General features: G+C 51.2%; 2 protein-coding genes across 2 annotated transcripts; one reads left to right on the top strand and one right to left on the bottom strand.

The window, feature by feature from the left end:
• Positions 1–283: 283 nt before the first annotated feature.
• ADAMTS4 (ADAM metallopeptidase with thrombospondin type 1 motif 4) lies at positions 284–9902 on the bottom strand. Its single transcript, XM_003937980.4, has 9 exons — positions 8662–9902; positions 7221–7544; positions 6836–6968; positions 6131–6301; positions 3531–3817; positions 3237–3423; positions 2811–2986; positions 1200–1375; positions 284–710 (listed from the first exon to the last, which is right to left on the bottom strand). Exons 1-9 carry the CDS (start codon positions 9292–9294, stop codon positions 284–286), a joined length of 2514 nt encoding a protein of 837 aa, XP_003938029.1. The 5' UTR covers positions 9295–9902.
• Positions 9903–13278: 3376 nt separating this feature from the next.
• On the top strand, positions 13279–25085 carry NDUFS2 (NADH:ubiquinone oxidoreductase core subunit S2). Its single transcript, XM_003937979.4, has 14 exons — positions 13279–13415; positions 14379–14482; positions 17273–17463; positions 20166–20286; positions 20481–20593; positions 20852–20926; positions 21106–21183; positions 21323–21408; positions 21609–21728; positions 23338–23467; positions 24067–24162; positions 24339–24422; positions 24562–24619; positions 24836–25085. Exons 1-14 carry the CDS (start codon positions 13321–13323, stop codon positions 24871–24873), a joined length of 1389 nt encoding a protein of 462 aa, XP_003938028.1. The 5' UTR covers positions 13279–13320; the 3' UTR covers positions 24874–25085.
• Positions 25086–25096: the final 11 nt, after the last annotated feature.

The following is a 25096-nucleotide window of genomic DNA, read 5'->3' as shown; positions in this document are numbered from 1 at the left end:
CCCACCCTGCCTTCCCCCTCCCTCCTGTGACCTGCAGGCAGAGGGGGCAGTTTAGATGGAGGACTGTCTCTCAGCCCCTTCCATCCACTAACCCGTCACTGCCTCCCAGGGCAGGAAACCAGGGCAGGGCCAGCCTGCGCATTAGGGCAGAGAGGAGGGGCACGTCTCATGCCCACAGCCCCTCCCCACTGAGTCTTAGCATGAGGCAGCTGCAGGAGCCCTCTCTTTCTCCCAGCTAAGTCCGAGGCCCCGGTGCCCAGAAAGGGCAGCCGGGATAGTGAGGTTATTTCCTGCCCGCCCAGGTGCGCCGCCGAAGGATCTCCAGAATCTGTGCTCTTCGGTGCAGCCAGTCCTGGGGAGTGGGACGTGGTGGTGAAGTTGTTGGCCGGGGCACAAAGAAGCTGTATCGGAGGCGTGCGTTCTGGGGGTTGCCAGCCACTAGCACTTGCAGTGTCAAAGGCTGGGCCAGTGGCCCGTGGCCTGTCAGTGTCTCTGAGGCTGCAGTGGCCCCACTGTAGCGCAAGCTGACTGCCCCAGGCAGTACCACATCAGTAGAGGAGGGCATCAGCGTGTATTCGCCATTGAGGGCATAGGAGCCATCTGGCAGCTTCAGGGCCAAGTAGACACTCCGGTGGCCAGGATTCCCCTGCTGCCGGACAAGAATGTGGGTGGCCCCCGCAGGGATAGTGACCACATTGTTGTATCCGTACCTGTGTGGAAGGAGTAGATGGGGAGCTCAGGATCACCCAAACCCCCCCGGCCTTCTGAACTGTGTTTAAGTGACTGCATGTGCGTAGTGGCTGCCGCCCCAATCATGTCTGAGTGGTTCAGTCTGGATCAGAGCTATGTGCACATGTGCCCTACTGCCTCTTACCTCTGGACCTTTACACCCACTGTTCCCTTACTGAGGTGCCCTTCCAAGCCCCACCTCCTCGGTACGTGTCCATTTCCTACCCTCCTTCTGAGACTCAGCTCAGAGTGCGCCTCCAAGCAAGTCTTCCCTGATGCCCATAAGGGCGCTCACAGCACCCGGGTTGGACTCCAGCTGAACACATGGGACGCGGCACTGTGACTGCCGACTCATCTATCTCCCGCTAGACTGTGAGCTCTCTGAGGGTAGAAGCAGTGCTGAGTTCCCCGCTGCATCCCCAGGACCCAGAACGTCCAGGAAGGTAGAGGGAGGGATCATGGTAAAGAACCTGAATTTCCTGAAGGAGCCTGAGTGCTTGCTGCAGCCAGAACCATCCCCTCCGCACACCATGCACTTGTCAAACTTCTTCTTGGAGCCAATGATGTGGTCACAGCCAGCGTGGATGCAGCGGCCCTGGACACAGACTGAGGAGCTGTCCGGGGCACAGGGGGTCCCATCTACCACCTGAGGAGAGGAGAAAGAAACAATGCGAAGGTTCCTCCTAAATCAAGAGGGGTTGGTAAATCAAACAAAACCCATGTCCCAGCAGGGAAGGGGTGGCAGAAAAGTCGGTTGAGGTAGGGGATGTAGATGGGTGAGTGCCAGCCACCATGTGGTGATAATCATAGCAATAAAAATAATTATCGGCCGGGCGTGGTGGCTCAAGCCTGTAATCCCAGCACTTTGGGAGGCCGAGGCGGGTGGATCACGAGGTCGAGAGATTGAGACCAACCTGGTCAACATGGTGAAACCCCGTCTCTACTAAAAATACAAAAAATTAGCTGGGCATGGTGGCGCGTGCCTGTAATCCCAGCTACTCAGGAGGCTGAGGCAGGAGAATTGCCTGAACCCAGGAGGCGGAGGTTGCGGTGAGCCGAGATCGCGCCATTGCACTCCAGCCTGGGTAACAAAAGCGAAACTCCGTCTCAAAAAAAAAAAAAATAATAATAATAATTATCACATATAACATCTAGTCAGCATTTTCAGAGCACTGAGTATAAATGAGGCAGTGTGCTAAGTGTTTTACAAACACAAACTTAAATCTCACCACCGTTTGAGGTTTCGAGGGATAGAACATTAGGTTTAGAAAGGTTAAGGAACCTGCCCAAAAGCCACACAAATGGCAAGCCAAGGAGCTAAGACTGTAGTTCTTTTTTTTTTTTTAAGAGGCAGGTTTTCACCATATTGGTCAGGCTGGTCTCGAACTCCTGACCTCAGGTGATCTACCCGCCTCGGCCTCCCAGAGTCCTGGGATTACAGGTGTGAGCCACCGCACCCAACCAAGACTACAGTTCTTGCAAGAATTGCAGGTCTGTCTGGTCCCAGCACCGAGCCATAAACCTTGATGGCACTGCCCCTGAATGGACGCTAGAGGGCAGCCAGCCTGTAGAAATTCTCAGGTTAAGGGCGAAGGGAGCAGAAGGCTGCTAGGGCTTGTTTTCCTTTGTGCAGCCTTCAGCCCACCACCCTACCACAGAGAGGGAGTGTCGAGACTTCAGTCATCTCCAGGGGTCCTGGCCATTGAAGGACTGACTGTCCAGGAGCTGAATGAGGCCACAATTATAAATTGACAGAGGAGCCCATAGAAGAGGGGTCAAGAACTTGCCCCAAAGGCCACACATTCCATTCTCACCAAATGCAGCACTAGAAGATGGGGAGACAGAGGAAAAGAGCCCAAGGGAAATAGGATAGCCCTAGAGGGACCTGTTGGCCATGTATCTGGAGTCTGGGGCTCGTCTTCCTGATACCCATGAACAGATAAGTCTGAGTAGACTCCTGGACCGGGTTAGCGTGGCTGTGGGAGCAATGCTGCTTTGGGAATCTTTGTCATCAGAAAGCAGAGGGAGCACTGGGGGTGTGTGTGACCATGGACAGGGCCTGGGGGTGCCCTGGCCCTCACCCGTGGCTCCAGCACATAGTAGTAGCCCAGCGCCCGGGCCTGGCAGGTGAGTTTGCACTGGTCCTGGGGGGCCACGCCTGTGTAGCGGGGGACCCAGTCCATGGGCCCTGGGAAGCTCTTGAAGAGGTCGGTGCGGTGGTTGTAGGCAGCGCACTGCTCCTCGCGGAAGGTCAGGGCTGGAGGGGTGAAACAGACAGTCAGAGCCCCTCCTTCCTCACATCGCCCCACACCCCTTCACCCAGCCCCTCAGAGCTCTAGACAGCACAGCTCCGCTCTTCTCCACAGATGGCCAAGGACAATTCCCAGAGGTTAAAGGCACTCCACCCAGCAGCAGGAGAATCAATACCCTCTTGGCCTTGCACTCAAGGGATAGCCTTCCTGCTCTACTGTCCCCTCCCAAGGGCTCCCATCCCCTCAACTCCTTACCTGAGCCAGTTGGGCAGTCCTCAGTGCTGCAGGAGCGGAATCGGGTGCGGCGGCCCTCACAGTACTTGCCACCATTTCGGGGGACAGGCCTCGTGCAGTCTCGGGAGGAGAACTGAACACCACCCCCACAGGTCCGAGAGCAGTCACCCCATGGTCCCCAGGGACCCCAGCCACCAGCCTGTGGAATCTGCAAAGGCACAGAATGGAAGTAGGGGATAAGTGAACTCTCTCCTGGGCTTAGGGCCAGTCCCCACACCCCCGGGCCCTTTACCCCACCCCGCCCTAGGATCTCACATTGAAGTCCTGGAGCTGGTCCACGTGGAGGCAACGACCACCCATGCAGGCCTGTGCGGGCCCGCAGGGGGTGCCATCGGCCCAGGGCGAGTGCTTGGTCTGGCACATGGCATGGCCATTGAGGTGGCCAGAGCACCACAGGGCAGCACAGGGCGGTGGCAGCTGCGGACAATGGCTTGAGTCGGGCCCAAAGGTCAGCTGGCACTGGCGGTCAGCATCATAGTCCTTGCCAGGGAAAGTCACAGGCAGATGTAGTGGAGCCTCTGGTTTGTCTAAGAGACAGTGCCCTGGGAAAGAGATCGGGGCATAAAGTCAGCAGTGGGTTTAAGGAAGCATTCAGAATTGCCAGCTGAAAGCTTAGGCTCCCCGGGGCCTGATGGAATGTAGAAAAACAGGCCGGGCACAGTGGCTCATGCCTGTAATCCCAGCACTTTGGGAGTCTGAGGTGGGCAAATCACGAGGTCAGGAGTTCAAGACAAGCCTGGACAACATGGTGAACCCCTGTCTCTGCTAAAAATACAAAAATTAGCCAAGCGTGGTGGCACCTGCCTGTAATCCCAGCTGCTCAGGAGGCTGAGGCAGGAGAATCGCTTGAACTTGGGAAGTGAAGGTTGCAGTGAGCCGAGATCAAGCCATTGCACTCCAGCCTGGATGACAGAGCAAGATTCTGTCTCAAAAAAAAAAAAAAAAAGGACCAGGCGCAGTGGCTCACGCCTGTAATCCCAGCACTTTGGGAGGCCAAGGCGGGTGGATCACGAGGTCAAGAGATCGAGGCCATCCTGGTCAACATGGTGAAACCCCGTCTCTACTAAAAATACAAAAAATTAGCTGGGCATGGTGGCGCGTGCCTGTAATCCCAGCTACTCAGGAGGCTGAGGCAGGAGAATTGCCTGAACCCAGGAGGCAGAAGTTGCGGAGAGCCGAGATCGCGCCATTGCACACCAGCCTGGGTAATAAGAGCGAAACTCCGTCTCAAAAAAAAAAAAAAAAAAGAAAGGAGAAAAAGAGAAAAACAACTCTAGGGCTATAAGAGGCTTTAAATTTTTTTAATTTATGATTTATATTTTAATTACTTTTTTTTAGACAGAATCTTGCTCTGTCATCTAGGCTGCAGTACAGTGGCATGATTATGACCCACTATAGCCTCAAATTCCTGGGCTCAAGCAAACTTCCTGCCTTGGCCTCCTGAGTAGCTGGGATTACATGTACCATGTCCAGCTAATTTTTTTGAATTTTTTGTAGAGATAGAGTCTGCTATGTTGTCCAGGCTGATCTCAAACTCCTGGTCTCAAGCAATCCTCCCACCTCAGCCTCCCAAAGTGTTGGGATTACAGGTGTGAGCCACTGTGCCTACCCCTGTAGGAGGCTTTAATGGGCAGCTACAATTTATTTTTTATTTTTTTTTTAGAGACGGGGCTTTACCTGTTGGCCAGGATGGTCTCTATCTCTTGACCTCGTGATCTGCCTGCCTCGGCCTCCCAAACTGCTGGGATTACAGGTGTGAGCCACTGTGCCTGGCCCTGGGCAGCTATAATTTATTGGATGCTTATTATGTGATGAGCATTAGTTAAATGCTTGACTAGCACATATTTAATCGTGACAAATACCTATGAGCGAGGTACCGCTATTATACTTATCTGACATATCAACTACAAACACAGGTGAAGTAATTTACAGTCACACATCTACATCTGCTTAAATAACAGAATAAGGGGCAGGGCATGTCGGCTCAATGCCTGTAATCCCAGCACTTTGGATGGCTGAGGTGGGAGGATTGCTTGAGCCTAGGAGTTCGAGACCAGTCCAGGCAACACAGTGAGACCTTGACTCTATTTTAAAAAGAAAAACAAATTATTAACAACAACAACAAAAACAAAGCTGGGAGCTGTGGCTCATGCCTGTAATCCCAGCACTTTAGGAGGCCAAGGCAGGCAGATCACCTGAGGTCAGGAGTTTGAGACCAGCCTGACCAACATGAAGAAACTCTGTGTCTTCCAAAAATACCAAATTAGCCGGGCATGGTGGTGCATGCCTGTAATCCCAGCCACTAGGGAGGCCGAGGCAGGAGAATCGCTTGAACCTGGGAGGCAGAGGTTGCGGTGCACTAAGATGGAGCCATTGTACTCCAGCCTGGGCAACAAGAATGAAACTCCATCTCAAAAATAAATAAATAAATAAAACAATAAAGATAGGAACCCAATTCTGCCTATTCTATTCTAACCAACTATAGAATACTTGAATTTGCCTCTCATCAACATTTCCGCCCAATGGCAGTTACCCTGCTATTCTTGCCTACCTCATTATGTGACAAGGTAATCACCTTCACAGCCAGCACAGTCCAGTGGTAGGCAGTTCTGGCCCTCAGAAGGTCAGTTCTAATTCTACTGAGCCAAAATTTGCCTCCTCTAGCTGTGGTATTTACTCTGGGAGGAAGTGAGAACCGCAGAAAGACAGCAGCATTTCTCACCCCTTCCCACACTGTAGAGGAAGCACACTTTTGGGAGGCAATTTGGCCCATTCGGAATGCCAGCAGAAGTGACAGTGCCATGGAGGACAGGAACTGAGTCCCGCCTAGGGAAAGGTGAGTGCCATCTGCTTACCATAGCCATTGTCCAGGAAGTCGGTGATGAAGCGGGCACTGCAGGGAGACCAGGGCTCCTCAGGATCCACATGAGCCATCACAGGGGCCATGACATGGCGAGAGGTGCTCAAAGGCCCATTCAAACTGCTGCATGGCTTGGAGTTGTCATGGAGCATGTTGAAGACATGGCCTGTGGGAGCAGATGCCCTGCTAGGGTCTAAGGGTCCCTTCCCTGTGCCCCGAGGGGCTCCATCATAAATCCGGCTGCAGCTGTGGACGGTCAGGTCCACTCCCCACCTCACCCTGCCCCTAGTCCCTTCCTTTCTGGTACTCTTAGGGCTCCCAGTATGTAGCCCCGTCTCTTGCTCTGTCTCCTCTTCCCCAAAATATACTCAGGGCCCCTCCCTATCCACTTTTCCTTATAGCCAACATTCCCAACTGTGACTCCACCCATTCCCTCTCTGACTCCCCCTCCAAATACACACACACACACACACACACAGAGTTCACAGTAGTTTCTACCAACTAATATATTTAATAGAAAAATCGAAATATATATCTACACCTGGAGCAGAAAGGAGTAACAGTCCTGTACCTAGGCCTGGGGGAAGAAGTACCTTGGGACCCCCATTAACACTCTGGAGAACTTGCTCTTCCCCAGCTCCTCCTCCCTAATACCGTTCTCACCCACCCCAGGTGGCCCGTGGCCCCACCCCCACCTTACCCAGTTCGTGAGCAGCAGTGAAGGCCGACTGGAGCCCATCATCTTCCACGATGGCACAGCTCCGAGCCGGGTCGCACACAGTGCCTACATCAGCCATACCCAGTGTGTCGCAAGTGGAGACCCCACACAGGTCCTGCGGAAAGGGATCACAGAAGGTAAACAGAGAGCCACGACACCTGGGCCCATTGGGATGAGATTCAGATTCCTGGGGACCTGGGCACTGAGGACCCAGCACTGTCAGGATCTAGGAAGCCACACGTGGCAGTGTGGCTGGGGCCAGGCACCTTGTCACACAACTCTAGGGCATCATTTACATCACAGTCTACGTAGTGGTACTTCTTAGAATTGTGTAGCGCACGGCCTGCGGTGCTGACTGGGGCCTCACCTGGCGGGTGAACAGAATGGCCGTGTCAAAGTGGTCAGGGTCCGAATCCTCAGGGGTGTTGAGGCCCCGCTGCCAGGCACAGAAGCTGCGCAGGGTCTGGGCAGCACTGGGCCCCACTTGGGGCCCCTCCTCGCCTGACCCCAGGATCACTAGCCGAGTCACCACCAAGCTGACAGGATTGCGGATGCTTGGGTGCTTGAAGGCCTTGGCTGCTGCCGCCATCACCGTTAGCAGGTAGCGCTTCAGCCCCGCACCGTGAAATGCAGCCATCTTGTCATCTGCCACCACCAGTGTCTCCACGAATCTACTCAGTGAAGCAAAGCGCTGGAGAGAAAAAGGGAAAGGAAGATCCTGAAAGAGTCTCAGACACATGGGTCGATGGGTTCTCCCCTCCCTCACTTCCTGGGTCTGGAACTCGGCATCCTCAGCTGGGCCCCACACACCCCACCGGATTCCTGATTCCTGACTCCCGACGACGGGTCTTGGTCGGGCCCTTCCCCCAACACCAAATCCCAGGGCTTTTGTGGTAACTCTGAGGAGTCAGCAGCTGGGTCTAAGAAGGGGAGGGGAGGGGACGCCACATCCCAGGGCTGCAGGAGCCCCAGAGGTGAAAGCAGCCTGGTCTGCCGTCGGGAGGCACTTTGGGGTCCTCCAGGGCTGAGTGTGGCTGGGGCCCGTGCGACCAGGGCTAGAGGGCTGGGCTGCAACGTGTCTGCCCTGTGTGGTTGGAGGAACGATTCAGTCAGCAGCTAGGGCCAGGGCCAGAGCTCAGCGTGGCGGGTGTGGAGGGAGCGTCTGGTCTGGATTAAAGCTGGAGAGGGAGGAGGGAGGAGGGAAGGGAAGAAGGGGGAGACCAGGAGTGGGAGGGAGAAAAGGATGGAGCCTCAGGCAGCCTCACGGTCCAGCCACAGTGTGGGACGGGGATTGACCAGGAGGAGGTACGGGATGCCCTCCCTCTCTTGCCACTCCTGCCCTAGTTTGCAGTTTGCCACAGTGATTTTAAAGGCAGCATCAGAAGCCGGAGACCAAACCCTCCGGCCTCAAACCTGACTCCTTTAGCTGGGGGTGGGGGATGAAAATCAAATTTGGGGCAGAGAAAAGAGCCAAGGCCATGGGGCTATTAGGAGACCTTTGCTGCTGCAGACCGTGCCAGCAGAAGATGCCATGGGCAGGCAGGGGTGTGGTGCGGAGGGGGAACAGTTATTCCCAGCCAGTCTCGGACCTACCTCTGAGAAATCTCGGTGGGTCGGTTGGGAGAAGGGTAAAGGGGAGAGGTCTGAGCCTTCCCTAGAAAGGAGGCTTGTGGAGAGCGGAAAGGCAGGCAGAAGGCAGGGGAGCAGAGTGGCCAGAAGTCGAAGTGGGTGGAGAGAGGGTGAATAGGGGTCAGTAGGACAGACACGGTGGGAGGACGCGGCAGGGCACAGACTCCAGGGGTGCCTACCTTGGCTCTTCGGGGTCTGGAGCTGGGGCTTCCAGGAGGAGCCTTGACGTTGCACATGGGACCTTGGCCGCTGGCAGGACTCTTCCGGCGTAGGATGTGAGCCCCAGGACCCCCAGCGGAGTTAGGGGTGCCTCCCTCCAGGGGCTGGAGGTGGAGTTCAGCCCCCCGATACTGTAACACCCCTAACAAGGCTCCCCCATCCCAGTGCAGCGATGCCACTGACTCCGGGTCTCCATTGATGGTACCAGTCAGGTAGGTGCCAGGCTCTGCTCCTCCCAGCAGCTCAGGCGCCTGGCCCAGGTACTGTACTGTCAGCCCCTCGACCTGCACGCCGGAGTCCTGATCCAGCTCTAGTAGCAGCGTCTCCCCAAAGGCCTGCAAGCGGCACAACAGTCTGGCAGGGGCGCCTGAGCCAGGCAGGACGCTGCCGTTGAGCTTCTCTGGAAACACGATCTCCTCCTCTCGGGGGAGGGGGCTGGCCAGCCGGGCTGAGGGCAGGAGAGAGGCCAGCAGTAGCAGAAGCGGCCACACCAGCCCGGAGAGCGGCACAATGGGGAGCTGGAGGCAGGGTTGGGTTCCCCACAGCCAGCGCCCCGCCAAGCCCCTCCGGGGATGTGAGCCTGTCTGGGACATGGCACTGGTACTGCTGCTGCTGGGAGGGACTGAGGCCGTCTGGGGCACCAAGTCCTCCACACCCGAGCTTTGGAAAGCTCTCCTCTGTAGCCTGGGGGCTTGGACTCCTGCCAAGGTCAGAGGCAAAGTTTTCAGAAGGGCTGGGGACCTTTAGAGGAAATGGAGAAAACCTAGTCCTCGGGCTTAGGAGAGGTGCCCAGGGGTCGGGCTTCTCCAAACTCTCCTCTTGAGCTCTCCTTTCCTGGATCTTTGTCTCTCCCTGCCTGTGTCTTCTGCAGCTTCTCTGGGCTCTCCCTCTGTAGGACTCTGTCTGGGCCGCTTCTGTGCCTGTCCTGTCTCTGCCTTCTTCCGCCGTGCCTTTGTCTCTGTCTCTGTCCTCCTCTGTCTCTCTCGTGCCTGCCTATGTGTCTGTGGGTCTCCCTGTGGGTTCTCCCCAGCCTCTCTCCGCGCCAGCTCTTTTAAGCAAGTGAGCTTCTGCGATTGGCTGATCGCTAAGCCACTCAGCTGAGCTCTGTCGGTGGGACTCAGAGGGGTGTATCATCGCTTCCCAAAATCCTAGTTTTTGTTTTCCTTTAAAAAAAGAAATGGGACTTGCCCAGAGGAGGGGAATCTCTAGCAGCCGAATGGATGTAGGCACTGGGCCAGCTGATGACATAGCCTTTTCCCAAACCCCACAATCAGCCCTCAGCTGCCTCTTTTCCTTTTTGGTGGGACAGAGCCCCAGGAGAGGCAGAGAGTGAGGGAAAGGGCCTGGACGGCACGCACAGATAGGATCACGGTCCTGGGAGAATTCCTGCTCTTACAGCTTAACCTAGCTTGGCCTCTCTTTTCTCAAGACTTCCTCATGCTGCCCTTTGGCCCTAATGGCTGGTTTCCAGGATTGAGGGGACTGAGTGAGCTGCCTGAGAAAACAGGGTAGGGAACAGGTAAGGCAGCATCAAGAGGGAAGAACAAAGAAAAGAGGTAGCTTGACACGGCTCAGGATAGAACTGAGCAGCTGGGAAGAGTGAAAGAGGCAGAGCAATGAGGGGAGGCAAGGAGACAGCGATCGGGGAGTTTACTGCCCAAAGGGAGGATGATCCAGCTTGGAATGAACATACGGAGGCAGCAGATGACAAGGCAAGCGGGGGTTAACGACTCTTCCTTTTATAGAAGGCAGATCCAGGGTGGCACCTCCGCTTTCTCTCTGCCTCTCTTTCTTTTTCAGAGTTTCACTCTTGTTTCCCAGACTGGAGTGTAATGGCTTGATCTCGGCTCACCACAACCTCCGCCTCCCGGGTTCAAGTCATTCTCCTGCCTCAGCCTCCCAGAGTAGCTGGGCTTACAGGCATGCGCCACCACACCCGGCTAATTTTGTATTTTTAGTAGAGACAGGGTTTCTCCATGTTGGTCAGGCTGGCCTCTAACTCCCGACCTCAGGTGATCTGCCCACCTTGGCCTCCCAAAGTGCGGGATTACAGGGGTGAGCCATGGTGCCCTGTGCAGGCCAGCACCTCCTCTTTTCTAACGTCTCTTCTTTCCCTTAGGCTCTCCCTTCCTGAGTTAACACTACCCACCCCCTCCAAGGCCCGGAACAGCTATTCCACCTCCATTTCCCCCCAGGGTTCCCCTCCCCACTTCCTGACTCCCCATTTCCCTGGCCCAGCTCCCAGTAGCTTCCCCTAGGCTCTTGGCCCTGCTCCTACCCACTCCCAACTGCCCTAAACCCTCCCCCAGCCTCAAGTCAGATAGCCCCAGCATAGGCAAGAGTTGCTCTCAGGAACCCAGATTCACCCAGGATCAGTCTGGGGGAATCCCCACCTGGCTCGCAGGGCCCACCCCACCTTGCCTTGAGAACCCAATGGTTCCTGGAATACCTAGTAATCTTTCTTTTTCCTTCTCCCTGGGGCAGGGAGAGGGTGGAAGCAGCATTGTGCATATAGGGAAATTAGGGTACTGGGAGAAATCCATTGCCTGGGGTGGGGAGAACCGCTGGGGAAAATTATTCCTTTGGCTTTGGATAGAAGGGAACTCAGAAAAGAGGTCTTGGGTGTGATCTCTCAAGGCAAGGAAGGGTTCAGAAGTAGGGGCAATTTCTGCTCACTCCATCCTCTGGCTGCTTGTTTCCCCAGGAAATCCCCAGGAAGGAGAATGCAGTCAGCCGTCCCTTTCCTTTCCCAGAAGTGGACCACCTTCTCCTGCCCCTAGTCCCCTATTGACTCTGCTTTGTCACCTCCTGTCCCCGGCATATCGCATATTGATATCCGTCAGAATGCTTCCTCTCCCCCTTCCTTCCTGCTCAGATTGGTAATACCTGCCCTGGTGCCTATCACTTCCTGGATCACCCACCCTCTCCTTGTGACTGCCAGACCCACCTCTTGACCCACCACTTGCCTGCCCCTGGTCCTAAGCCAATGGGCTGGGGCTAGAGGAGTCAGACAAGGGATGGGAGACCAGAAGGGGCAGGGGCAAGAGGAGCTATCACCAGAGGACTCTACTGCCCCTTTCCACTCCCCCATTTGAGATGAGGACAAAGGGGGTGACTAAGCAGTGAAAGACAAAGGGCTTTAGAGCGGCTGCAGCAGCGTGTGTGGGGGTGTTGGCAGCAGGGAGAAGGCACAAAAGCTGCAGTGTCCTAGGCAGCCCCTCAAGAGCCCCCACCCCAGTCCTAGCTCAAGCTGCCACCAGAGCCAAGCTGCCCAGAGTCTATCTGACTTCTCCCAGGCTGGATCAAGGCAAATAAATGCAGTCCTTCCCATCCCCCACCACCATGGCCACATTTGCTGTGTTTCAACAATAGACAGAAAGAAGGCCCAGGGAAAGAGCGAGGAATGAGGAGGGTAGAGGGACCAAACCTCTGCCCTGGCTCCGTGGCAGCTGCCTTGTCTAACTACCCCAGGTCCTGGTCAGTTCCCACAGCCAAGGATCTGGCCCCACCCTTTGGTACTGTTCCCATTAGGTCAATTCCCAGGCCAGAAGTCTGGCTTCCCCTCTTTTTCTGCAGCGAAGAATTCCTGCCTCCTGGTCTGTCTGCCCCACCCTGCTGCGCTGCTGGTGGGCTGTGTCCCAGGGATCCTGTCTAGGGGATAACTGGGGAAGGCCTCTTCTTTCCAGGCTCAGAGTTGGAGGGTTGTACAAACTCAAGGAGTGGGTGGCCCAGCTGGAGTCAGGCTTAGAGGGAGAGGGAGAAAACAGCAACGAGCCTCTAAGGCTGGAAAAGTCTTTGTCCATACAGAATTGGGATCAGACTCCTGGTGCTACTACATTTCCATGCTGTTGGCCATTACTCAGGAGGACTAAGGCAGGGTCAGAAAGACGTTAGGGAAAAGAGGCTGACGCAAGACGGAAGTGGGGTGTGAGGCATCTCTAAGGGCCCTTCCTGGGTCTGTGATCCTGCAGTGGGTTCGGGAAGCCTGGCGGATGTCAGGGTCACCCACCGAGGACCTCTACTGCCCCGTCTGGGATGAGGTGGCTCCTGCACATCCCCTCCGCACCACCAATGCCAGGGCCAAATAGGCCCTGGCATCCTATTTGGCGGGAGCCCTCAGACCCGCCCAGCTCCACTTAGTTCCTTTCTCCAATCTCAGTTTAGGACATCTGGAAATTAGCTGGCTTTCCTGACTCGGATCTTTTGCATTCAGGACTCAGACACAATCCGAGAGCAGGACTAAAGCGGGAGGGCGGCCAAGGCGGAAGGGACTAGGGAAGAATGCGCCGCGCGTTTCCAAGATACGCAGGCAGCCTCGGCGAGAAAGCATAAAGTATTTGCCCCTCCCTGGAATGGCAATTTTCCCTTACTAGCTTCTGGAAAAGCCAGCCAGGAGCTGTGGGAGGAACCGCCCTCAGTAAAGATGACGACAATCACCGTTATCTAAACGCAAGTGAAGCCAAAGCACAGGACCCGGATGTTGTCAGGTAGCCGGTAGGCGACCCTGCCAGCTTCCAAGAGGGCGGCTTCGCTGTGCGAATAGGTGAGAAGGCAACAAGGAGGCGCTCAGGAGTCACTTCCGCCCGGTTCTCCTTCGCGCAATCTGCAGCCGGAGTAAGATGGCGGTGCTGAGGGCTCTGTGCAGCCTCCGCGGCGTCGCGGCCCAGGTGCTGCGGCCTGGGGCTGGAATCCGACTGCCGATTCAGCCCAGCAGGTGAGATCGAGGGCAGCCCGCGACGCACTTTATCCAAGGCTAGGGTTTCTCAGGTTGGGGACGCTCCATGGGCCTTGTGACTTCCCCCAGAAAATAACCCAGGCCTGTGACCCCATCATCCAGCCCTGATTTCTTGGGCTACAGGATGCAGTGGCGCCCACTCTGGCGAAGGAGGGGAGAGGGTCTAGAGTTCATTCGACCGGAGGTGAAATCAGCGGAGTGGGAGACTGCCTTTTAGCCTCAGTAATCTGTATGCACCTTTCCTGTCATTCCTGAGTAGAGCTCAGGCAAAGACCCAGAATGCTCGCTGTCTCTCTGTTGTTGACCTTGAATAAACACTTTTCTCAAGTTCATATTCACCTGGTTGAGTATATCAATGTGATGAAAATATGAAGAGGCTAGGACCCAACCTTGCATGCCCGGGGGTGATGGGTGAAGTTATTCTAGGAATAAATAAATAGTAGGAATGGAACCTCTAGAGTTCCGGCTTATTTTGGCCAAAGCTACATTAACTTCAGATCAGTGACTTGGCATTAAAAAATACAGGACATTGGCCAGGCTCGGTAGCTCATGCCTGTAATCCCAATTTGGGAGGCTGAGGTGGGTGGATCACCTGAGGTCGGGAGTTCGAGACCTGCATGACCAACATGGAGAAACCTCATCTTTACTAAAAAAAACAAAATTAGCCAGGTGTGGTGGTACATGCCTGTAATCCCAACTACTTGGGAGGCTGAGGCAGAAGAATTGCTTGAGCCCCGGGAGGCAGAGGTTGCGGTGAGCCAAGATTCTGCCATTGCACTCTAGCCTGGGCAAGAAGAGCGAAACTGTCTAAAAAAAAAAAAAAAAAAAAAAAAAAAAAAAAAAATCCAGGACGTCCTTCCTGGGTCCCCGTGAGAGTGACTGGGAACACAGGAACCAAGCACTGTTCAGGACCTTGTCTAGGATCTGCCTTTAACTCCCCAGAGGTGTTCGGCAGTGGCAGCCAGATGTGGAATACGCACTGCAGTTTAGGGGAGCTGTTATGTACCCAACCGAAGAATCCCAGTGGAAGCCTCCACCTTGGAATGGTAAGTGACCAGAGTTGCTGTCCCAACCCACACCCACCCCTGCCCCCAGCTAATTTCCTTTTTTTTTTTTTTTTTTTTTTTTAAAGACAGGGTCTCCCTCTGTCTCCCTGGCTGGAGTGCAGTAGTGGAAAAGTGGCTCACTGTAGCTTTGAACTTAGGGGCTCACAGCAACCTTCTGTCTCAGCCTCCCCAGAAGGCCGGGACAACAGGCCTGTGCCACCACAACTAGCTAATTTTGAAAGTTTTCCTTTGTAGAGACAGGGTCTTGCTATGTTGACCAGGCTAATTTCAAACTCCTAGGCTCAGGCGATCCTCCCTTCTCAGCCTCCCAAAGTGCTGAGATACAGGCTTGAGCCGCCATGCCCAGCCTCCAGCTGATTTCTAAGTGCTCTTGAGCTGTCTTGGGCAATTTTAGTCCCTATTCGTTTGCTTCTTTCACCATGAAATTCACAAACATGATAGTGATAATAACAGGTATTTGTTAAGTAGAGAAAGAAGGAAAGGATGTTGTAGAAGAAAAGGAAGAATAGGTCCCAGTCAGTACCCAAAAGACCCTACCAATTTAAATCTTAGTGCTAGCTTTTTCCATGTTCAATACGTTTCAGGTTCAATACCTTATCTCCCTCTCCAGACAAAGTGGCGGTTTTCCCATTGGTACCCCAAGGAAACCTACGTGAATACAAACCATTTTTTCCCCTATCAAAACTAGCTCTTTCTTTTGACTTTTCTTTCTTTCTTTTTTTGAAGATGGGGTTTCACCATGTGCTCAGGCTGGTCTTGAACTCCCAACCTCAGGTGATCAGCCCGCCTTGGCCTCCAAAGTGCTTGGATTACAGGCGTGAGCCACCCCGCCTGGCCCCTTTGACTTTTCATTTTGATCAGTGGTACCCTCATTCCCCAATCCCTCAGGATTGAAAGTTTTTTTTTTTTTTTTTTGAGATGGAGTCTTGCTCTGTCACCCAAGCCAGAATACAGTGGCAAGCTAGAATACAGTGGTGCGATCTTGGCTTGCTGCAATCTCTGCCTCCTGGGTTCAAGCAATTCTCCTGCCTCAGCCTCCCAAGTAGCTGGGATTACAGACGCCTGCCATAACGCCCAGCTAATTTTTGTATTTGTAGTAGAGACAGAGTTTCACCATGTTGGCCAGACTGTTCTGGAACACCTGACCTCAGGCGATCCACCTGCCTCAACCTCCCAAAGTGCTGGGATTATAGTCGTGAGCCACCGTGTCCAGCCAGGATTGAAACTTTTTAGTCATCTTTGGCTCTTCTATCTTGCTCTCCATACCATGTAGATTCTTTCATAATGTCTCATTTCTGGTCATCTCTCTCTTTTAATTTTCATTGCCATCATTCTTATTCAGATTTATCTTGTATTAGACCCTGATTATTTTAGGAGTCTCTTCACTGAGTTTTTGCCACTGATGTTGTCCCCTTTCCATCTATCCTGTGTCATCACCTTCATCTTCCCCAAACATTATTTTACCATATTATTCATTCTCTTGCTCCAAAACCTTCAAAGACACTTCTAGTTACTTTCCACAAACTTAAAGTAACAATAGCTGAATGCTTACCATTTGCCCAACATTTTTGTATGCATTGTTTTGTTTAATCTTTACAACAGCTCTATGAGAATATTACCCCAGTTGTGAGGAAATTATGATCTATGGAGATTAAAACTTGATTAAGGGCACACAGGCAGATTTGTACTCAAGTCTCTCAGACTCCAAAGCCCATGATGAAGAATTTTGGTTGAAAAGATGGGCTCTGGTTTTAAATCTCAACTCTCCATTTACCAGTGAATAAAGTACCTATTTATAGCATTATTTTAAGGATTAAATGAGATAACATGTGCCTGGCACATGTAAGTCCCCCATAAGGGTTAATTGTTATTAATGATACGTACAGATAACTGAATCACTACCCCTAATTTGTCCCAATACTCATCATCTCCCAATAAGAGTTCCACAGATGTTGACTTTCTTGTTTCCAAGATTTGGCCCATGTTGATTTCATAACCTGGAATGCCTCTCCTTCCTTCCACCTATCTAAATCATTTCCTTTATTTAAGCTCAGATCCTACGTACATGAAGTCTTCCCACTGTTCTCTCCTTCTTTTAAAAACTTAATGGCTAAGGCACTTTCTTGGTAACTTACAAATTTGACCTCTGTTCCTAGTTTTTCACATGTACTTCTTTCCCAAATTAAAATGTAAGCTTCTTGAGGGTAAAAGCTCATTTACTGGGATTAAGCATTAAGTATACATTTTCTGACTGGTCGGTCATTCATTGGATACATTTGGAGAGCAGTATATCATAGTAGTCACAATGTTTGGATCCTGGAGCTAAACAGGCTGGGTTAAGTACTGCCACTTACTAGCTTTGTGATTCTGGAAAAGTCATTGAAGCTCCATGGCCTCAGTTGATCCAGTAAAATGGGGATAATGATAGTACCTATTACTCATAAAGTGCCTAAGGTAGTACCTGGCACATAGAAAGTTATATAAGCATTATCTATTATTAAAAAGATACTCTGTGCACACTATGAACCATGAAAAAAAAAAGTATTATAGGAGATACAGAGTGAGATTCATGGTGTCTGTCATCAGAAAGTTTAGATCATCCTTTTCCCCATCTAAGGGTTCCCTTCCTGGTTATGGTAGAGATTAGGAAATTAACAAAGTATGGAATGGTGAGTTAGAAGATCTATAGAGAGAGGCTAACTCCTTGCTGTCTTTTGGGGGATCGCAAGGGAATTACCATTTGGCTCTGAACTATTTTGTACTTCTCAGACGTAGACCCTATAAAGGAGAAGATAGTGAAGAACATGAAGCTGAACTTTGGGCCCCAACACCCAGCAGCCCATGGTGTCCTGCGACTAGTGATGGAATTGAGTGGGGAGAATGTGCGGAAGTGTGATCCTCACATCGGGCTCTTGCACCGAGGCACTGAGAAGCTCATTGAATACAAGACCTATCTTCAGGTGTGGGAGCGAACAGGGGCCTTTTGGTGGGATTTCAGGTTGCTTTAATCTGGGCTTTGCCAGTTTGCTGCCCTTAAAATCTGAGGGGAGGAGGGTGTTGAGAGGAGTAACCCGTTGAAGTTATTAGGACACTCTTGGTTGGTTGGGTAGAGGGAAGTGGCAGGGGATGCTTGAGTCATTAGGATTTGGTTTATTCAGTAGCAGTCCTTTGAAGCTGGAACTACAGTCAGCCTTTCTCTGGCTTACTTTTTGGCTGGCCCCTTTGCCATTACTTGAGTGCCTCAGTTTCCCTGTTACTATGTTATACTAGTGCGTCAAAGCCAGTGTCCCTAGGGACAGAGAAAGAGGAAAGAGACGTCAGCTCGCCAAAATGAACAGCTGATTCTTGTATCTTCCAGCTGTCTACGTTTGTTTTCAAAACATTCAGTGATTCAGAGCAAGTGAGAGGGGGTTTATGACAGAGTTTGCCATTTTTAGGAGAACTTTATGACCCAAATGATGAGGGTCAGATTTGAAGGAGCTGGATCTCTAATAGGAATCTGAAGTTTTTTTCTCACTGTCATGAAGAAAGTTCCTGATAACAGGATGGTAGGGTTAGGATTTAGATCCAGCGCAGTCTCGGGGTGTGCGACAACTGGAATGCAATTCCCCAAGAGAGTCTTGGCAATGACAGTTTCTGGTCCCGGAGTCTGTGGGTTAAGCCCTGCAGCATTAGCCTCCGTCACAGTGACATCAGAATAAGAACAGGCTGTCCCAACTAGTAGCATCTTAGCTCCACCCTCTTCCTGGAAGCTGAAGGTAGGTCAACAGACAGCTAGGACTTAGCTTTTCACACTCAGGAGGAAAGACCATTTCTACCTGGTGCTCTGTCTTCCTTAAATACCTCACTCTGTCCGGGCGTGGTGGCTCATACCTGTAATCCCAGCACTTTGGGCGGCAGAGATGGGTGGATCACTTGAGATCTAGGAGTTCTGAGACCAACCTGGCCAACAGGGTGAAACCCCATCTTTACTAAAAATACAAAAATTGCCCAGGCATGGTGGCACACACCTGTAGTCCCAGCTACTTGAGAGGCTTAGGCAGAAGAATCACTTGAACCCAGGAGGCAGAGGTTGCAGTGAGCCAAGATCGTACCATTGCACTCCAGTGCCTGGGTGACAGAGCAAGACTCTGACTAAAGAAAAAAAAAAAATGAAACAAAAGAAAAACCCTCCTTGATACTCCTTTTTTTTTTTTTTTTTTTGAGTTGGAATCTCACTCTGTTGCCCAGACTGGAGTTCAATGGTGCAATCTTGGCTCACTGCAACCTCCACCTCCCAGATTCAAGGGATTCTCCTGTCTCAGCCTCCCGAGTAGCTGGGATTACAGGTGCACACCACCATGCCCAGCTAATTTTTTTTGTATTTTTAGTAAATATGGGGTTTTACCATGTTCCCCAGGCTGGTCTTGAGCTCCTGAGCTCAGACAATCCACCCACCTCGGCCTCCCAAATTGCTAGGATTATAGGTGTGAGCCACCACACCTGGCCATGATACTACTAAGATAGCCTTTCTCCTTCAGTATCTCAGGGTTTTTTTTTTTTTTTTTTTTTTTTCATTTTCCACACTAGTTTGTGAAAGGAAGTAAAGGAAAAATTAATTTATTTAAAAAATAAAAGTATCTCAGGTTTTTTGTTTGTTTGTTTTGTTTTTGTTTTTTGAGAACGGAGTTTTGCTTTTGCTGCCCAGGCTGGAGTGCAATGGCACAATCTTGGCTCACTGCAATCTCCACCTCCAGGGTTCAAGCATTCTCCTGCCTCAGCCTCCCACGTAGCTGAGATTACAGCCATGTGCCACCAGGCCGACTAATTTTGTATTTTTAGTAGAGATGGGGTTTCTCCATGTTGGTCAGGCTGGTCTCAAACTCCCGACCTCTGGTAACCCGCTAGCCTCGGCCTCCCAAAGTGCTGGGATTACAGGCGTGAGCCACCTGCCCTGCCGAGGACTCTTGACAGTGGTGTCCTGGTGCTAGCTCATTCTGGCTTGCAAGAGTGCAGTTGTTAAATTTTCAGGAATTTTGTGAGCCACTTATTAGAAATTAACTTATATAGGCTTATGATTTAATACATTATATTAAAAGCAAAGATAAGATTAAATATTCAAAGCTTATCACTTCATTATTCTACCACATTTTACTATGCTCTGCCCTTGAGGTATTTGCTTTCATTGTGTCTGTATGGTGGAAATACTGTATAATGGTGTGTTACTCTTCCCAATGCTGCATTCAGTTACATGGTATTGGTAACTTAAAACTGGCCATTGTGGGAATATTTTTACCACGGAAATTGGCAAACACGGCAAATCAGAGTCCTGCGTTACTCGGAGAGCCCATTTTTAAACATTTACCAGCATACTACTGGTTTTTGGGTGTTTTTTTTTTTTTTTTTTTTTTTTTAGAGACAGGGTTTCACCATTCTGGCCAGGCTGGTCTTGAACTCCTGACCTCAGGTGATCCGCCTGCCTTGGCCTCCCAAAGTGCTGGGATTACAGGCATGAGCCACTGTGCCCAGCTTTGGGATATTTTATCCTGCCTTGTTAGGGCTCCTGAAACTAGAAAGGCCTATGCAGCATCAACTTCTGATGCCCACTGAGAGCAAGGCTTCAGGCAGCCAGACTGGGCTCCTAAGCCTGTTAGATGTGACCCACATTCCTCTGTCTTCCCAGGCCCTTCCATACTTTGACCGGCTAGACTATGTGTCCATGATGTGTAATGAACAGGCCTATTCTCTAGCTGTGGAGAAGTTACTAAACATCCGGCCTCCTCTCCGGGCACAGTGGATCCGAGGTATGCCCCCCGCCCCCCGGCTTCTTCTGCACCCCACTGTCCCACTGTGAGCGTAGCACAGTGCCTTTTCCACCCCTTCCCCGCTGAACACAAGCTTAGTGTTCACACCCCGGGCTCTGCCCAGACCACCTCTCTGTCAGCCTCAGCGCTTGGCTCCTGTATCTTTTCTTCTCCTTGTCTTCACCTCTCCACAGTGCTGTTTGGAGAAATCACACGACTGATGAACCATGTCATGGCTGTGACTACGCATGCCCTGGACATTGGGGCCATGACCCCTTTCTTCTGGCTGTTTGAAGAAAGGGAGAAGGTAAGAGAGGGAGGAAAGGATAGGCATAGGGAAGGAAGTCCAGGCAGTAGAGAAGGTATGAAGGAGATAGAAGACTAAAAGAAAGGGAACATGGGAGAACATTTAGAGGGAGAAGGTCTGTTTAACTTGGTTTGTATTTGCAGAAGCCATGTCATGAGGGGGTGGTTGGGAACAGGAAGGCAGAAGGTTGGGGAGTAGACCGCCATGGGACCTGGGGGCCTGGGACGTTGACACTAATTCTCAGCATGTCCTATCAAGATGTTTGAGTTCTACGAGCGAGTGTCTGGAGCCCGAATGCATGCTGCTTATGTCCGGCCAGGAGGGGTGCACCAGGTGAGCAGATCCGCCGCTGCCCCAGACCTCCAGCCCAGGCCTGTTTTCCCTGTGGCCACTGGAGGGCAGTGCTGGCTGATGAAAATGCCAACCCTGTAGCCCTGCGGGAGGGTGTGCTGAGCCGGCTTTCCTTCCTGGAGGCTATGCAGCACTCAATACCACTTCCATTTGGCTTCTAGGACCTACCCCTGGGGCTTATGGATGATATTTATGAGTTTTCTAAGAACTTCTCTCTTCGGCTTGATGAGTTGGAGGAGGTAAGCTAGGAGTCAATGGGAAAAGTCTCTTTCCCCCACAAGAAGGGCTTGCAGGGCTTTATTCCCCAGTTGTAGAGAAATACAGAGGTATCTGAAGAGTGTGAGGAAGAGTATTAACACCAGTTTTCTCAATCAATAGTTGCTGACCAACAACAGGATCTGGAAAAATCGGACAGTTGACATTGGGGTTGTAACAGCAGAAGAGGCACTTAACTATGGTTTTAGGTGAGGGGAATACAGCTTCCCTCCTTAGGAATGGGATGGGAGTGGGGGAGTTCCAGCCTACTATCTTGTCTTTTAAGACTTGTTGGCACCCTCCTAGTCGTACCCTGAATATGAAGGGGAAACAAGGGAGGCTGAGGAAGAATGAGCCTCTATACTTGGTTTGTGGAGAGTGGTCCTTATTCCCATTGTGCTCTCCACAGTGGAGTGATGCTTCGGGGCTCAGGCATCCAGTGGGACCTGCGGAAGACCCAGCCCTATGATGTTTACGACCAGGTTGAGTTTGATGTTCCTATTGGTTCTCACGGGGACTGCTATGATAGGTAAGGCCCCAATCCTTTCTTGGCTGATTGTCCAGCTAGTTTCTGTTGCCTCACTCTTCTCTTTGCCACTTCCTTCTTTATTCTGCATCTCAGTATCTGTGGGAGCTTATGTGTGTCTTAAACCAAGTTGCTGTCAAAGCACTTTCACATACATGGCATTTTTTTTTTTTTGAGATGGAGTTTCACTCTTGTTTCCCAGGCTGGAGTGCAATGGGGTGATCTCAGCTCACCACCACCTTCCCTTTCTGGGTTCAAGCAATTCTCCTGTCTCAACCTCCTGAGTAGCTGGGGCTACAGGCATGTGCCACCATGCCCGGCTACTTTTGTATTTTTAGTAGAGATAGTGTTTCTCCATGTTGGTCAGCCTGGTCTTGAACTCCTGACCTCAGGTGATCTGCCTGCCTCAACCTCTGAAAGTGCTGGCATTACAGGAGTGAGCCACCTTGCCTGGCCTATGACATCTTATTTTATCTTTACATTATCCTTGTCTTAGATGGAGCTAGCTTTGGCTGTATTTTATAACTGAGAAAGCTGAGGCATAAAAGTAAGGGATTAGCTGGAATTTTTCTGCAGAAGTGGTTGAGACTGGAATCCTCCTTATCCAGTGTTCTTTCTACCAGATTTTTAGCTTCAAATTCTCCTCGTGGGCCAGCACGGTGGCTCATACCTGTAATCCCAGCACTTTGGGAGGTGAAGGCAGGCAGATCACTCGAGGTCAGGAATTCAAGACCAGCCTGGCCAACATGGTGAAATCCCATCTCTACTAAAAATACAAAAAATTAGCCAGGTATGGTGACACATGTTTGTAGTTCCAGCTAGTTGGGAGGCTGAGACAGGTGAATCACTTAAACCCAGCGGGTGGAGGTTGGAGTGAGCTGAGATCGCACCACAGCACTACAGCCTGGGCGACAGATGGAGACTCCATCCCCCCCCCAAAAAAACACACAACAATTTCTCCTTCTGTTTACTGACCCTGAGTCAGATTTGCTGGTGTGTATTTTTTGTCTATTTTTTTTTTTAATGGTAGCTACTGTGTATTTTCGTTGTCCATTTGACTCTCACCCATTCTGTCATCTAAAAAGTGTGTAAGGGGGTAATTAAAGAAATAAATAGTATAGGCCATGTTCTGAGAAAATGAGAGGGTTTGGGGAAGCACCCAAGAGTAGAAGCAAAAGATTACAGGGGGCTGGGCCTGGTGGCTCATGTCTATAATCGCAGCACACTTTGAGGGGCCAAAGCAGGCTGTCGCTTGAGCTCAGGAGCTGGAGATGAGCCTGGGCAACAAGGTGAAACCTTATCTCTACAAAAAATAGTTGGACGTGGTAGTGCACACCTATAATCCTTGCTACTTTGGAGACTGAGATGGGAGAATCACTTGAGTCCAGGAGTTCAAGGCTGCAGTGAACTGTGTAACCCTAACTCAAAAAAAAAAAAAAAAAAATAGAATACAGGGTTTATATGGGTGGCCAAGCCAAGCAGAGATGCTATACTTGGAGAAAAGATTGGGGAAAGGTGACCTAACCCTTTTGAGGTTGGCCAGAGGGCATCCTTCCCAGCCCATACCTGCTCCTCTGACTGTTCTTCTGTTGCTCTGTCTTACCTACTTCAGGTACTTGTGCCGGGTGGAGGAGATGCGCCAGTCCCTGAGAATTATTGTACAGTGTCTAAACAAGATGCCTCCTGGAGAGATCAAGGTTGATGATGCCAAAGTGTCTCCACCTAAGCGAGCAGAGATGAAGGTTGGCTGCAGGGAGGGGGAAAGTGTGGGGTATTGGAAAGGGGCCAGTGGCTGGGGAGGAGTATCCTTGGATTAAATCCTACCTTTCGGTTTTCTTTCTTTGTTTCTTTTTTCTTCTGAGACAGATTTTCATTCTTATTGCCCAGGCTGGAGTGCAATAGTGCAGTCTTGGCTCACTGCCATCTCTGGCTCCCAGGTTCAAGTGATTCTTCTGCTTCAGCCTCCCAAGTAGCTGGGATTACAGGCATGCGCCACCATGCCCAGCTAATTTATTCAGTAGAGACAGGGTTTCACCATGTTGGTCAGGCTGGTCTCGAACTCCTGACCTCAGGTGATCCACCTGCCTTGGCCTCCCAAAGTGCTGGGATTACAGGTGTGAGCCACCACGCACAGCCCAGTTTTCTTTTTATAGAGAGTTCACTGTATAAGAGATTTTTAATCTCCCATAGCTCTCTTGTTTTATTCTGTATCCTCTCTGCTTACTGACTTACATGCGGATTTAGTCTACCTGAGAGTGGAGATTATTTTCTGTGCTGGGGGAAGGTCTAGGAGACAGAGTTTGGATTTGGTTTATTGATGCTCCCTTTTTCCTCTCTTCAGACTTCCATGGAGTCACTGATTCATCACTTTAAGTTGTATACAGAGGGCTACCAAGTTCCTCCAGGAGCCACGTATACTGCCATTGAGGCTCCCAAGGTGAGGAGAGGAGGGGAAGGAAAAGACCATATGTGGAGCAGGTAGCTAAAGATAGATGTTTAACAAAATGCTCGTTCATCAGTGAGAGAGAAAACAGCAGGATGAATAGGGTTTTCCTTGGCAGAGAAAAGTACTCTTCCTGTTAATAGGGACACCCAACCTTCTTCCTTGAACAGGGAGAGTTTGGAGTGTACTTGGTATCTGATGGTAGCAGCCGCCCTTATCGATGCAAGATCAAGGCTCCTGGTTTTGCCCATCTGGTAAGAATCAATCCCAGCAACTTTAACTCCAATGAATTAACCCAGTAATTTACTGAACTTGCTTGAGTTTTTTATGAACTCTTCTTTTTCCTCCCACCTTGCACATCTTATCTAACTGTTGCCATCTCAATCTCCCCAGGCCGCTTTGGACAGGATGTCTAAGGGACACATGTTGGCAGATGTCGTTGCCATCATAGGTATGAGGCCTATCGTGTAATAGAGGTATCCTAGGCAAAGGAGTTGGGGACGCCCACTGGGCACAGAAGCAGAACGCTTCGTGCTCACTGTGGGTCATGGGCATAGACCCAAGTCCACAGTCTCTTGAGCACAGTAATGGGTTCTGGATCTTTGGTAAAACCACTGTTTGTTTTGCCTCACAACATCACTTTTCTCCTCCATCCTCTCACCTCTAGGTACCCAAGATATTGTGTTTGGAGAAATAGACCGGTGAGCGGGGGAGCAGTGTTTGATCCTCCCTGCCTGTTAGCTGCTTCTGTGGAGCCTGTCCCTCGCTGGAAATGGGCCTCTGTGTGTGTGTGTGTGTGTGTGTGTGTGTGTGTGTGTTTGCACGTTCATGTACACTTGGCTGTCAGGCTTTCTGTGCATGTACTAAAAAAAGAGAAATTATAATAAATTAGCCGCCTTGCGGCCCCTAGGCCTAAACTTCTGGTATG

Source organism: Saimiri boliviensis, chromosome 19, assembly GCF_048565385.1.
Source record: "Saimiri boliviensis isolate mSaiBol1 chromosome 19, mSaiBol1.pri, whole genome shotgun sequence".
In the NCBI taxonomy this organism is placed as follows: domain Eukaryota; kingdom Metazoa; phylum Chordata; class Mammalia; order Primates; family Cebidae; genus Saimiri; species Saimiri boliviensis.
This window is presented reverse-complemented; position numbering and strand designations above follow the sequence as displayed.

Bases quoted from the DNA above. Each gene is read 5' to 3' on its own strand.
- NDUFS2 (XM_003937979.4), top strand. From the start codon at position 13,321: ATGGCGGTGCTGAGGGCTCTGTGCAGCCTCCGCGGCGTCGCGGCCCAG. The intron at 13,416-14,378 runs GTGAGATCGAGG...TTAACTCCCCAG, and splicing joins CTGCCGATTCAGCCCAGCAG to AGGTGTTCGGCAGTGGCAGC. The intron at 21,409-21,608 runs GTGAGGGGAATA...TGCTCTCCACAG, and splicing joins GCACTTAACTATGGTTTTAG to TGGAGTGATGCTTCGGGGCT.
- ADAMTS4 (XM_003937980.4), bottom strand. From the start codon at position 9,294: ATGTCCCAGACAGGCTCACATCCCCGGAGGGGCTTGGCGGGGCGCTGG. The intron at 7,545-8,661 runs GTAGGCACCCCT...TTTTCTCTCCAG, and splicing joins CCAGACCCCGAAGAGCCAAG to CGCTTTGCTTCACTGAGTAG. The intron at 711-1,199 runs GTTCTTTACCAT...CCTTCCACACAG, and splicing joins GGCTCCTTCAGGAAATTCAG to GTACGGATACAACAATGTGG.